Here is a 14,639-nt window from a genome sequence, read left to right as displayed (position 1 = left end):
CTAAAGCAGTTTTAAAGTTCCATCTATGAAAATTGGTATTTGACTCCTCGGCTGGAAATTAAAGAAATATGTTTCAGTGTTTTTGGAAATTCTAACTCATAATGGAGCGAAATAAGGGATGAAAAGTTTATGAAATTATTTCATTATAAAATAATTTTCATAACTAAATATATGGAAATTTATATTTTCCTTCAGTATCAGAAATTAAAAAAAATATGTTTCACATTTTTTGGAAATGCAGCACTTAAGGGAGGTGAAATAAGTGATGAAAATTTTGAGATAATATCTGCTTATAGTTCACATTTTAACTAAAATAAATTGTCACACATAGTAATATAGTAGTAATCTCTGGTTACAGATTCCACTGATACTGATGGCTCAGAACCTTACAAACAATGGGGTGAAGATACATGCGTTGCCTTGGTCAGCTCCCAGATGGATGAAAGTCTACAATGGGACGAGTGGCATTAGCTGGCTGCAGTCCAAATACTACCAGACCTGGGCCAACTATTTCGTCAAGTAAGATTTAGCAAGATACAGCAGAATGTACGTTGTTGTCATTTCATAGCAATCAGAATGTGTTTTTTACTTAAACTGTTGAGTAATACTGTTACTTTCATTTCCTGGATTTTAACTGCACCGTATGTAGCTCATGAGTTATGAAACATCATGTGCGTGGCTGAAGTTTGAATGTAAGGAGACTTACACGTAGTCTCCACACATGTCATTCATTGCTAATATGGTGCATGTATCATCTTAGTATTTTGAGCCAAAGGGGCAGTATTTCTGGGACGTTGAAGTCTGCAAACAGTTCACTTACCTATGTGGCCAACGTGTAACGCAGGTGGTCTAATGATACAGTTGCAAACGATTACCTTGAGAAATTGGGAGTTACAAGTGCCATATATGTCTGAAGTGTAGGCCGAGTATGACGGTATGTTTTGACTAGGTAGATGAGCAGTTACACTACTGGCCATTAAAATTGTTATACCACGAAGATCACGTGCTACAGACGCGAAATTTAACCCTCAGGAAGAAGATACTGTGATATGCAAATGATTAGCTTTTCAGAGCATTCACACAAGGTTGGTGCCGGTGGGGACACCTAGAAACGTGCTGACATGAGGAAAGTTTCCAACCGATTTCTCATACACAGGCAGCTGTTGACCGGCGTTGCCACGTCCGGCCATCCTGATTTAGGTTTTCCGTGATTTCCCTAAATCGCTCCAGGCTAATGCCGGGACGGTTCCTTTCAAAGGGCACGGCCGACTTCCTTCCCCGTCCTTCCCTAATCCGATGAGACCGATGACCTCGCTGTCTGGTCTCCTTCCCCAAACAACCCAACCCAACCCAACCCAACCGGCGTTGCCTGGTGAAACGTTATTGTGATGCCTCGTGTAAGGAGGAGAAATGCGTACCGTCACGTTTCCGACTTTGATAAAGGTCGGATTGTAGCCTATCGCGATTGCGCTTTGTCGTATCGCGACATTGCTGCTAGTCGAGATCCAATGACTGTTAGCAGAATATGGAATCGGTGGGTTCAGGAGGGTAATACGGAACGCCGAGCTGGATCCCAACGGCCTCGTATCACTAGCAGTCGAAATGACAGGCATCTTATCTGCATGGCTGTAACGGATCGTGCAGCCACGTCTCGATCCCTGAGTCATCAGATGGGGACGTTTGCAAGACAACAACCATCTGAACGAACAGTTCGACGACGTTTGCAGCAGCATGGACTATCAGCTCGGAGACCATGGCTGCGGTTATTCTTGACGCTACATCACAGACAGGAGCGCCTGCGATGGTGTACTCAACGACGAACCTGGGTGTACAAGTGGCAAAACGTCTTTTTTTCTGATGAATCCAGGTTCTGTTTACAGCATCATGATTGTCGCATCCGTGTTTGGCAACATTGCGGTGAACGGACATTGGAAACGTGTATTCGTCATCATCATACTGCCGTATCACCCGGCGTGATGGTATGGGGTGCCATTGGTTACACGTCTCGGTCACCTCTTGTTCGCATTGACGGCACTTCGAACAGTGGACGTTACATTTCAGATGTGTTACGACCCGTGGCTCTACCCTTCATTCGATCCCTGCGAAACCCTATATTTCAGCATGACAATACACGACCGCATGTTGCAAGTCCTGTACGGGCGTTTCTGGATCCAGAGAATGTTCGACTGCTGCCCTGGCCATCACATTCTCCAGATCTCTCACCAATTGAAAACGTCTGGTCAATGGTGGCCGAGCAACTGGCTCGTCGTAATACGCCAGTCACTACTCTTGATGAACTGTGGTATCGTGTTGAAGCTGCATGGGCAGCTGTACCTGTACACGCCATCCAAGCTCTGTTTGACTCAATGCCCAGGCGTATCAAGGCCGTTATTACGGCCAGAGGTGGTTGTTCTGGGTACTGATTTCGCGTGAGAATGTAATCACATGTCAGTTCTAGTATAATATATTTGTCCAATGAATAGCCATTTATCATCTGCATTTCTTATTGGTGTAGCAATTTTAATGTCCAGTAGTGTAAATTGGAGACGCAAAGGTAGTAACGTGTAATGCCTGCTGTCGCCTAGATAACGGAATTAAATCCGTAATACGTTTCTCAACAACTCTTAACACAGTTACAGAGAAGTGTTCTGATGTATTATCTTTTTGAAGGCATGGGTGATTTGAGGAGCTCTGTAGACAAATTAACTGATGCCCAAGACTGGACAGTAGGTTCTGGTACAGTTGCTGGTAAGAGATGATGGCAAACATATGAAGGAGCCCTCTCTTCAACCCATGGAAATATCACCAACAAGCGAACACCTCTAAGACCCGCCTGCTTGATGCCCTGTTCGAAAGTGCGATTCACCACATCATGTAGCTTTAGATATGCTCATAGTGTACAACTGTCGTATACTTACTCTACCGATCAGTCAGGCCTTGAAAGATTTAGTGGTGCTACTCCTGCATCCATGACAGCGTTGGTGACCTGTGGTGTACAGTGGGCTGAGTTAGAGTGCACACAAAGTAACTTGAATTGTAGGTCCACAGGCAGTGCACTTGAAAGTGGGGCAAAGAAGTGGTGGGGGCTCCTGTGTGAAAGGCCACCGAGCAGTCGGGGAACTGCAGCTCGACATTTGAAGCCTGTGCACAGACATTTACCTTGCATAACTTACAAGCAATAGTTAGCTAATCTCATATGAGTATGAACAAGTTATGTCAGTATGACTAATAATTCGACAAATATAGACGTTCAAAGTAAATAGCTTATCATTAGAATATGGAAAAAGAAATAATCACATAACCAACGAGAATCAACCGAAGCATGCCAAGAGCGAAGATGGGCTGCCAGATAGATATCTCGCAAAATAAGGTGAGGCTAGTAGATGTAGCATAGTGCACAATGCCACATACTACGATACTGGGAATGTAAAATAAAGAACATGTGTCATATAAAAGTTACTGGTCACGAGGTCACGAAAACTGACAACTTTCAGGAGAGTGGTGTGCTGACCACATGCCCCTCCGTACCCGCATTTGGTGATGCCTAAAGGCTGAGGATGACACGGCGGCCAGTCGGTTCCGCTGGACCTTCAAGGCCTGTTGGATAGTGTTTATTTGTTTGCCATGTGAAAATGTGTGTCAGTCTTCTGATAAATTTTTCGGTAATATTACCTAACGACAAAATTTTTTTCTGCTTCTTCTCGATCTTTACAAAGTAGCGAAGCCTTGGAACATACTTGTAACTGTGATTCGTCACTCCCTCCACTCTTCTTTATTCACTTTATTTAACAACTGGAATAGCTAGCGAGACTTGCAGCGCCCCCACGCTCAATTTCTAAAGAAATTTTTGCTTTCTCATTTGTTTCTCCCAACAAAAATTTAATGGCATCGCATATAATCACACGTGCCTGATTATGAAGAACTTCCCCTGCGTCTACAGTGAGCAGTAAGCACGTCGGCAAGCAGCAGTCAGCTGATGCGGCCGACCTTGGGAACCACGGGGTGGAGTCGCCTAGCGATGACGACGAGAATGCGTTTGTGTGCCAGTGCCACGCCGTTTATTGCGAGCTGTAAACATAATAGGTGGTGTTATCCCAGGGCCACAGGAGGAGGTGCGTCTGGATCTTATGGCTTGCTGACCGTCTGTAGTTGTCCAGTACTGAATTAGTGATTTATTTGCAACCTTATTTGCAACACTGTGATCCACTTAACTTCTGTTACAGTTCGTTAGGGTTGATGGTTACATCGGCGGTCAACATGCTACTTAATGTCTAAGACACTTGACACTGGTGGCGGACGTTGTCCCAAAATCGAATTACGATACATCCACGATGGCTGGACTCGCATTCGGGAGGACGACGGTTCAATCCCGCGTCCGGCCATCCTGATTTAGGTTTTCCGTGATTTCCCTAAATCGCTCCAGGCAAATGCCGGGATGGTTCCTTTGACAGGACACGGCCGACTTCCTTCCCTGTCCTTCCCTAATCCGATGAGACCGATGACCTCGCTGTTTGGTCTCTTTCCTCAAACAATCCAATCCAATCCATCCACGATGCAGTAGCAGAATACAAGACATGCTGTGTCTCGTGGTTTCGACACCCACCACGTGACTGATCAAACGCACCAACATGGAGCGTTTCACCCTTTCCCTGACTGTCAATACAGAGCCACATGACATCCAAGTCATGTGACCCTCTGAAGGGTTCCATGCACCGTTGTGATAGGAGCACTCTGTGCAACACAGTAGCTATGCCTAATTCAGTTTTCATGTAATACTGCCTTTCCACGATCTGTGATATGTAAGCGGTTTCAAGATGGATGTAGTGTTAACGCATTTCAGTGACAGAAAAGAGTTTAATTTACTCGAAAATACCAACGAGTACGTTTCTACTCAATACGATTAATGGAGGTCCATGCAACTCTGAGATAGTTTGGTCAAAAATACTTCGAAATTTTTGGCAATACACTCCCTGGAATTCTGAAGGCAGTAGGAGAAAGGGGTGGGGGTAAAATACAGGCAATGAAAGATTATGTAGAACTCATACAGAAACCAGATGGCAGTTATAAGAGTCGAAAGACATGGAAGGGAAGCAGTGGTTGAGAGGGGAGTGAGAGAGGATTGTACCCCATGACTAAAGTTATTCAATCTGTACACTGATCAAACACTACAGGAAACTAAAGAAAAATTTGATCAGGGAGAAGAAATAAATACTTAGAGATTCCGTGATCACAATATAATTCTGTAAGAGACAGCAAATGGCTTCGAAGAACGGTTGAACGGAATGGACAGTATCTTGAAAGAAGGCCATCAGATGAAAATCAATAACAGCAAAAGATGGATAATGGAATGTAGTCGAATTCAATCAGCGGAATTTGGAAATGAGGCACTAAAAGTAGTAGATGAGTTTTGCTATTCGAACGTTAAAATAAATGATGATGGCTGAAGTAGAGAGGGTATAAAATATAGACTGGCAATGACAAGAAAATCGTTTCTGAAGTAGAGAAATTCGTTAACACCGCGTACAAATTTAAGTGTTATGAAGTCTTTTCTGAAGGAATTTGTCTGGAGTGTAGTCTTGTACGGAAATGGATCGTGGACAATAAGAAGTTCACATAAGAAGACAACAGAAGCTTTTGAAACGTGGTGTTTTAGAAGAATGCTGAAGATTAGGTTGGATATCGAGTAAGTAATGAGGAAGTACTGAATAGAATTGTGGAGAAAAGAAATTTATGGCTTAATGTTACTAAAAGAAGGAATCAGTTGCTAAGACACATTATGAAATATCATGGAATCATCAATTTAGTATTTAACGGAAGAGGGGGTAATCAGAAGACGAACAAAGTAAGCAGATTCAAAAGGATGTAGGCTGCAGTAATTATTCGGAGATGAAGAGGCCTGCACGGGATAGAATAGCGTCTAAAGCTGCATCAACCTCCAGTTTTCGACTGAGGACCACATGGTTGCTACTGTGGCTAGTTCCAAGTGACCATCACAATGTGAGGCGTCGTAGTGTAGTCATATTGGAGTGTTAAGAGTGACAGCAAAAATGTATATCGTACGGATTCATTGTTATCTCCTAGTATATTATGACACCTATCACTATAACAAATTCTGTTTTTAGACACAGGAACGCATGACCTTAACATAAATAAGTAAATAACATAAATAATGACAACTGTCTTTTCCGTGGGTGGTTGCCATTCAGGTCCACTTCATCATTAGTCTTAGAAGCTTTTTCACCAGGCTCAATAATTACGCCAGCTGCTTCTGACCATCTGGTTAACTTCGACTTCATTAGAGGCGCATCAGCACTTCAACAGAAGACCTCTCAGTTCAGCAACATGCTCAGTGCCACCTGTGACGCTGTAAAAATGTTCCTGTACGGAGACAGCCAGTCTAGGCGCCTGACGTGAGAGGCAGCCATTTCGACAGCCCTAAGCTGAGTGGCGCTACGTCACTGAACTACTTCAAATGGTTCAAATGGCTCTGAACAAGGGAGATGAACTTGAAGGCAGTATTATAGAAAGGGAAGAGGACGTAGACGAAGATGCGAGGGGAAATATTATACTGTGAGGATTTGACAGAGCACTTAATATCTGAGGTCATCAGTCCCCTAGAACTTAGAACTACTCAAAGCTAACTAACCTAAGGACATCACACACATCCATGCCGGAGGCAGGATTCGAACCTGCCCATGCCCGAGGCAGGATTCGAACCTGAGACCGTAGCGGTCGCACGCTTCCAGACTGAAGAGCCTAGAAGCGTTCGGCACTAAACTACTCGTAGCACCTACTGGCGGCATGCGAAATCTAACGGGTGTCGAAAGGGATGCTTGTGAGGTCGACGCCTAGGAACCTGTCTCTGTACAGGAACATTTTTAAAGTGCTCAACGAAGGTTCACAGGTGGCACCGAAGGTGTTGCCGAAATGGGAGGCGTTAGAGATACCGTTTGCCATTTCATTTACGTGTGTGTCAATGTTGCAACCCCCTGATCTCCCCCCTCCCCCCTCCAAACTCTCCCCTCCTGATCACACCACAGAAATTTCATCGGATGGTTTTGAACGGCTCCTAGTTGTTCCGTATATACCGGAGCAAGAACTGCCGTCACGCTAGAAACCAAAGGGGTCAGATCATGTTCAGTGGGGTTGCAGCCCCATGATGTCCTCAGAGAAGGGTTGAATTTTCCCGATGGTGTCAACAGTTTTCACTTCGACTGTGAGCGGCAATGTGTCTGAAATGTTTTCCTCGGCTACCCATAAGGAAACCGTGTGACTGAAACGCTGGGCGTTTCAGTTCTAACCTACATCGCAAAGGCGTCAAGAAGAGGAATGAGATATGAGTAAGGTTGGTCGTGATGACCTTCCCATCGTGTGACACGTCCACTGTGGTGTTGCGCAGAACTGTTGTAAAATTTTGCGTCTACGTGACATTATTAACCAAATTTACACGTCACATGAATTCTGATTTCTACCCTTTCTTTCGTATATGTCGACATCTTGCTGTTGGAAGCGTCACCGAGCCCGAGTGTGAGATCGCAGGGCACCAGGATTTTGCGCGATTACGGAAGAAGATTGTAGGCACTCTAGAGACGAATGTCAAACTTCTGCGTCACAACGGGAGACAATTAAGGGTTTGAAAAAAGTGACCCTTTAATTTTATCGAGCAGTGTATATCATGTACTATTTTTTAAATGCAGTTGGATTGCGTGACATAAATACTATAGTTTATGGAGAATTGTATTCAATACATCATTTGATAACCAAGTAATATCAAATACTAGATAAAGGAAGGGATAATTACCACACAAACAGCAGCAGAAATGGGGTGGCTGTGGCGATCCGGACACTGACTACCAAGGTTCAGCCACTGACATGTAGAGACGAGGCCATTCAGCTCAGGCATGACGTCATGCACTGCAGTACTCTACTCTGGCGAATGATAATAAGCACTCTGTTTCTCCAGTGATGATGTATCCGACGCAAAGGAATTTCCTGAGTACTATATTTTTCCCATTAAAACTAAGTGTAAGCATTTATCCTTTCAAATATATTGCAGCACACGTACCAAAGTTTTACCGTACCTGGATAGTCGGGCGAATTAACGCGTCGCATCTGGGATTGGGGGAAGCTAGCCTGCCCCGTATCGGAACAAGCTCAAGGATTAATGACGAGGGCCGATGTGGTTTTCCACATTCAACTGGGTGAATACTGGGCCGGTACCCACTTCATGTTCGAGACAGGCCCTACGCAAACATTTAGAAAACATTCTCTCTCTAGAAAATTATATTTACCCTACACGCAGGCAGATGGGTTACACAACTTCTGTCCCAGGGGTGAGTGGTGGTGACAGGAATGGCACCCGGCCTCCAGCTATCATTAACACTGCCAAAACTCGTATACGAGATCTGTTCAAAAAATTTTGGGAATTTTTCTACTCTTATCTTTTATTTATTGTGCATGGTCTCCTTCGAAATACTCTCCTCCACAATTGATACACTGCTCCCAACACCGTTTCCACTTCTGGAAGTGGCCTTGGTACGTCTCTTGCTGGATCGCGCGAAGCGCCGTCTGCGGAGTTTCTTTCATCTCGTCTGTCGTTGCAAATATGCGTCCGTCCTTTCAACGGGACTGTCAGCTTTGGAAATTAAAATAACAGTTCGCATTGGTCAGGTCTGGAGAGTGTGGAGGGCGAGGCAGCACAGTGATTTAGTTTTTTGTGCAATAGTCACGCACCAACGCGCCAACGCGTCCCGATAGTACCATCAATTGACAATTTGCCCCTGTGGCACGCATTCATGATGAACTAATCCTTCAAAGTCAAAGAAAACTATCAGCGTGGCTTTGACGTTTGACCTGACAAGCTTTTGTGTTTTTTTTTTTTTTTTTTTTTTTTTTTTTTTTTTTTTTGAGAGCCTTTCCCGACCGACCCACTGTGAAAATTGAACCGTGGTCTCAACATCGTAAACGTAGACCATGTCTGACCACCAGTTATAATTATCTTAAGGAACATATTGTTTTCATTTGCGCGATGCAAAAGCTCTTAACAGGTTGCGAGGGGAAGGTCTTTCTGGTCTTGACTCATGAACCGTGGGATGAACGTCCCGGCAACACGATACATATCAAGATGCCGTTTCAGGATTTCATGACATGATCGAACTGAAATGTTACAATCTTGTGCTGTCTCTCGGACATTCAGTCTTCGATTGGCATGGTTAATTTCGTTGACGTTCCTGACATGAGCGTCGTCGGTAGACGTCGAACGAGGGTCATCTTTAACTTCCGTCCAGCCATTTTTAAACGGTGTGAACCATTGGTAACTCCGAGTACGACCTAATCACTCATTAGCGTAGGCTTCCTGCATCATTCGGTGTGTCTCTGTAGAGGTTTTCCTAAGTTTCACGGAAAACTTCAAGCAGATGCGTTGCTCCTCTAACTCTGCCATCTCGAACTTCGTAAACTGTGCGACACAACGTTCTACTCAATACAGTACTGAACAATAACTAACAGACATATAACAACGAAACTTCCGGAAGTTACACACCATTGATGCGAAATTACGATCGAAATTTTTTGAACAGACCTCTTAATAATGCCGACCTCATAGAGGGATGGGAAGAGATGAGGAAGAAGAAGAAGAAGATGATGATGGTGATTGTATGAAAGTTTTATTTGAAATGAATGTCATGTTACGATACTACTACACCATTTTCGTGTTAAATTGACAGAGTAAAATATAAAGCAAAATCTACAACTTTTACTTGTAACTAATTCCGAAAATTTAGCTGGCGGAAGGCTATGACAGTACGCACATGAGATATAATTGCGTAATTAAACCTACTGTAGGTAAATTTAAAGCTGAAAATCAGTGATTTAGTAACAGTAAGCAAATTAGGAGTTGTACGAAGGCGTGCTGAAAAGTAATGTCTCCTAATTTTTTATTTAGTTCTCAGCATCGGTTGTAACTTATTCGACTTTCCCGCTTCAATGGCACAAGCTGCATCCTTCCGTTGCTAGAGTGCTCTGAACTATGGAATGTAACATAGCTGTCTGTAACGCAACTATGTCGGTGCGTGAGAAACGGCGTGCTGCAGTCGAAATTCTAACCTCAGAAAATGTGCTCCTATTGAAATCCGTAGAACAATGAAAGGTGCGTATGGTGACGATTGTATCGACATCAGTAATGGGCCACGTTGGGCTGTCCGTGCTCATAATGAAGGAAACGGTGGTGCTAACCTCAGCCTTTTTGACAGAGCTCGTAGCGGACGACCACGTACGGCAAGAGACAAGACTCATTGGAATCGTGTTGACAAATTCATCAGAAAAAATCCTCTGGCGACACAGACACAGCTATAAGTATGGAGCATCACAGGAGCTTATACTGGCTGTAATTACAGAACTGCGGTACAAAAAACTGTGTGCTCGATGAATGCCTCGAATGCTCACGTTTGACATGAAACAGAGGAAACTGGACATGTGTCAACAATTTTTTTTTTTTTTTTTTTTTTTTTTTTTTTTTGCGTTTTGAGCTTGAGGATTACGGGTTGCTTAACAACCTCGTGACAATTGATGAAAGCTGGGTTCTCCATTTTGAGCCTGAAAACAAGAGAGCACCAGTAGAGCTCTGCCACGAAGGATCACCGACACCAAAAAAGTTAAAGACCATGTCATTAGCAGGCAAATTCATGCTTACAGCGTTCAGGGATGTAGAAGGTGTGGTCCGTTTGGAATTCATGCCTAAAATCACCACCATGACTCTGCAAAAATACACTGCGAGCTCCTCAGAAAACTGAAAGCACTAATTTGGAGAGTTAGTCTACACATGGAGCACACTCTCGTTCCGCATCACGGTGCCAGACCACATACGAGTACTGCGACATTTGCAACAAACCGACGCTTTGAATTCACTTCATCCTCCGTACAGTCCCTACTTGGCCCCAGCCGAATTTAATCTGTTTCCAAAACTTAAAGAACACCTTAGAGGACTTCATTTTGATAATGATGAAGCGGTACAAGCAAAGGTGAGGTTGTGGCTCCATCAACAAAGTCAAACATTCTACAGTAACGACATCAACAAAATTTTTGTTTCATTAAGAAAGCTTTGATAGTTTTCACATAAAAAATTCTGAGGCACTGCTTTTCAACACGCCCTGGTAATACCACTCATTTTCACCAAACAGCTTGTAATTACAATACACGCTTTTACCTGATGAAATTAGACCCAATACCAATAAATCAGAGTATGCTTCAAATGGCTCTGAGCACTATGGGACTAAACATCTTAGGTCATCAGTCCCCTATAACTTAGAACTACTTAAACCTAACTAACCTAAGGACATCACACAACACCCAGCCATCACGAGGCAGAGAAAATCCCTGGCCCCGCCGGGAATCGAACCCGGGAACCCGGGCGTGGGAAGCGAGAACGCTACCGCACGACCACGAGATGCGGACAAATCAGAGTAGTTTATATTAAGAGCACAACCAAACAATCCATTAACACCTGTGCCTCTTGAAATCTGCTGTGAATTCCTTGGGCAGCTTACTTTTGATGAAGAAAATAACTAAATCCTATTTCAGTATTATGCTTTTATAAATATTAAGAAGTAGGAAACCTCATAAAGAATTTCAACATCCAAAATGAAGCTACTTTGTTTTCAGAGAGGTACAAAAAAGAGAAGTCCCAAATCATAATATGTCAAGATAAAAATATACATACTTTTCAGCACTAAAGCTAACTTGAGAATACTTCCCTCATACCACCTGGCCAACATATACTAACAGTTCTCACCCAACACTGCATAATGACAATATTGCTAAGCCTGCTATTGAAGTACACTGATTAGGCAAAACATTAAAACCACCAGCTTAATGATGTTTTGGTCCATCTTTAGAACGCAATACGGCAGCGATTGTACACTGATTAGGCAAAACATTACAACCACCAGCTTAACAACGTGTCGGTCCACCTTTAGAACGCAACACTGCAGCAGTTGTTTGTGATATATATTCGACGAGTAGGTGTTATATTTCTGCAAGTAGGTGGCAGCAGGTATCTACACACAAGTAGAGAAGAAAAGAATGATTTAGCAAACGATTTACAGGGCACCAATAAACAGTACTATTCAACTGCCGTCTGCCCGTCCGTTGCAGCTGTTCGCCTGAAGCCTGTGATGTCACTCCCTGCTTGCGAGACAGCTGCAGGGCGTTGTTCTCGAAATGGCTTCGGGTGAGCTCCTGATGTGTTGCTCGTCTCGAGAAAGCATCCGCGAAGCGAGTACAAAAACTCTCGACACGATAGGAGGTGCCGTTCCTAGTTAGCCAGGGTTATGACGAGGACTGCACGGCCTGATAGATTAGAAATAAATCAGTGAATAAATGGATAGCCTGGAATACGACAACCATTGTGATGCTCACTTGTCCGTGGCAGGTTCCTGAAGGCGTATGCGCGGCGTGGCGTGAACGTGTGGGCTGTGTCGCTGCAAAACGAACCCACATCTGGTTCTGTCGTCACCAACGGCCTCAACAGCATGGGCTGGAATCCGCAGTGGTTGCGTCGCTTCCTTGTAGACTATCTGGGCCCCACGCTGCGCCGTGAGTCCTCTCTGGCTGATATGGACATCATGATCGGGGAAGACATACGCAACTACTTGGAGTGGTCCGAGGAGGTGAGCCTGGTTCTTCTCTGTCTCCCATGACAGTACTTACAACTGCCTCTCTTAGAATAATGGTAATAATTCTGTAGGGTATAAAGACTTCATAGAGACCTAAAAGCAATACATGCTGGTGCAGCAGGATTAGCTTGTGGTGGAAATTAAAAGGAAAACTTCATATGATGTGTTTCATAGCGTCTGCTTTCTGTGGGAAGGAATCTTACTTATCAAACTGACTGACCTCACACTGAAAGCCATCAGGAGCTTTTAATATACAAGATTTCTTTTCCATAATTTATAACTCTATGGGTATTATACCACGCTGCTGTAGGGGTCTGGTCACAGACCCCTACAGTCATCAGGAGAGAGTCGGTGAGGACACGGTGGTGAGGACCTAGCTACGCTCGAGAGCCTCAAGGAAACATTATTATATTGGCAACAACACGTTTATTAAGCAGTAATTTAGGATTGTCGCCCAAGGTGCCGCGCCACAGTTAAGCCGTCGGCACACGGACCGTGCAACCGAACGTTGAGCGTTGAGCGTGCTGAGTTTCTGACGTCATAGTGTGGAACAGCACGTTCGGGAGTCTTTACGAACGCGCAGAGCAATATCTAGCATGTCAGATATTCTGAGCGTGCGTCTGAGCGTTGTCCAATGAGATGGCACAACGCCACCTACGTCACACGCACGCTGTCTCCCTTCAGTACAGAGTTGTGAGGCGCCAATTGGCATTCATTTCAATGCTTATACGTATACCTACCGTTTCTGTGCTCCAGCAATTTGAGAATCACTGCATAGCCCGTCGTTAACTGTGTGATTCGTTCCAATAAAATAATGAGAAACATCATATTCCTGGCAAAAGAATTGTAATTTACGTATTATGAGAGTATGCTATTTGAAGATCCACCCAAAACGCATTGTTCTTGGTATATTTGTTATAATTAAATTTCAGTTAGTAAGATATCTACATTTACGGTTTTCAGCAAGTGGTAACATGCTTTGATTGAGCGTGAAACAGCGAGTTGTTGCTTTAGCGAAGTCAGTAGTGTCACTGACCTGTAAATAGTAAAACGTTTGGGTAGTGGTTCGCGACTCGACACTTCCAAATATTTTCCTAACATTTGCGTTTTTATTAGGTTTTGTTGCTTTATTTAATATAAGTACGTATTATAATAATTGATATTATGTAAAGATAAGTTCACCTTTTTTTAAAGGGTGACTTTGTTGATTGGCTTAATCTATAGGACAGCTTGCGCTACTTGTATAAAGTAATTTTGCTCCTTTTTCTTTTACGCTTCGTAATTCAGATGTTACACAGGTTCTGCTACTGGGTAGGAACAGTGATCAAGTAAGGCTGATCTTGGGGTTTTACTTAAATGTTGGAATGAAGAAATAATGTTTATCTTATGTGGAGAAGAACTGCAAATTTGTATCGCACTGTTTGTAATGGAACTTTTATAAGCCTGTCTCCTTATTGACTGGACATGGTACTTTCCTTTTCGTGGACGATGGAGGAAATGTGTGTTTTAATAGAGCTAACATGGGAATTTTACACGCGCTCGATTCGTAAACAGTGTGATTTGCGAACTAGAAACATCCCGCAACTGCCGATGGAGTGCGTTGTGATCGCGTATACCACGTTGGGGCCCACGTACCGCATGCATAAGTCGCATCGTTCCTGAGCGTTCAGCAGCAGCACGTTGAACTTAGCACGCTCAACGTTGGCGTTCGACAGCACGGCCCGTGTGCCGACGGCTTTAGGCCAGCGAAGCAGCGGCCTCGTCAGCAGAAGCAGGGCGGCATGCGCTCAACTTGCAGTTCCGCCGGCGGAGTGAGATTTCGGGTGGCGGCGGTTAACGCCGCTGGACGGCTGCCGACGCTCGCTCGCCGGTGGACTCCTGCTCAACGTATCGCTCTCCAAAATGCTTTCGGTGACAGCGAAGTTTTGCACTCACGAAACATGCCACCAGGTCCACCTTGAGTACTTG

General features: G+C 44.0%; 1 protein-coding gene across 1 annotated transcript in view; it reads left to right on the top strand.

The window, feature by feature from the left end:
• The window catches only part of LOC124776203 (lysosomal acid glucosylceramidase-like), a 141,788-nt gene that overhangs the window by 87,813 nt on the left and 39,336 nt on the right, over positions 1-14,639 (top strand). Inside the window, exons 5-6 of the mRNA XM_047251037.1 lie at positions 359-519; positions 12,428-12,665. Coding sequence (XP_047106993.1) covers positions 359-519; positions 12,428-12,665 — 399 coding nt within the window. The remainder of the gene's footprint in view (positions 1-358; positions 520-12,427; positions 12,666-14,639) is intronic.

Source organism: Schistocerca piceifrons, chromosome 2, assembly GCF_021461385.2.
Source record: "Schistocerca piceifrons isolate TAMUIC-IGC-003096 chromosome 2, iqSchPice1.1, whole genome shotgun sequence".
NCBI classification, from domain to species: domain Eukaryota; kingdom Metazoa; phylum Arthropoda; class Insecta; order Orthoptera; family Acrididae; genus Schistocerca; species Schistocerca piceifrons.
This window is presented reverse-complemented; position numbering and strand designations above follow the sequence as displayed.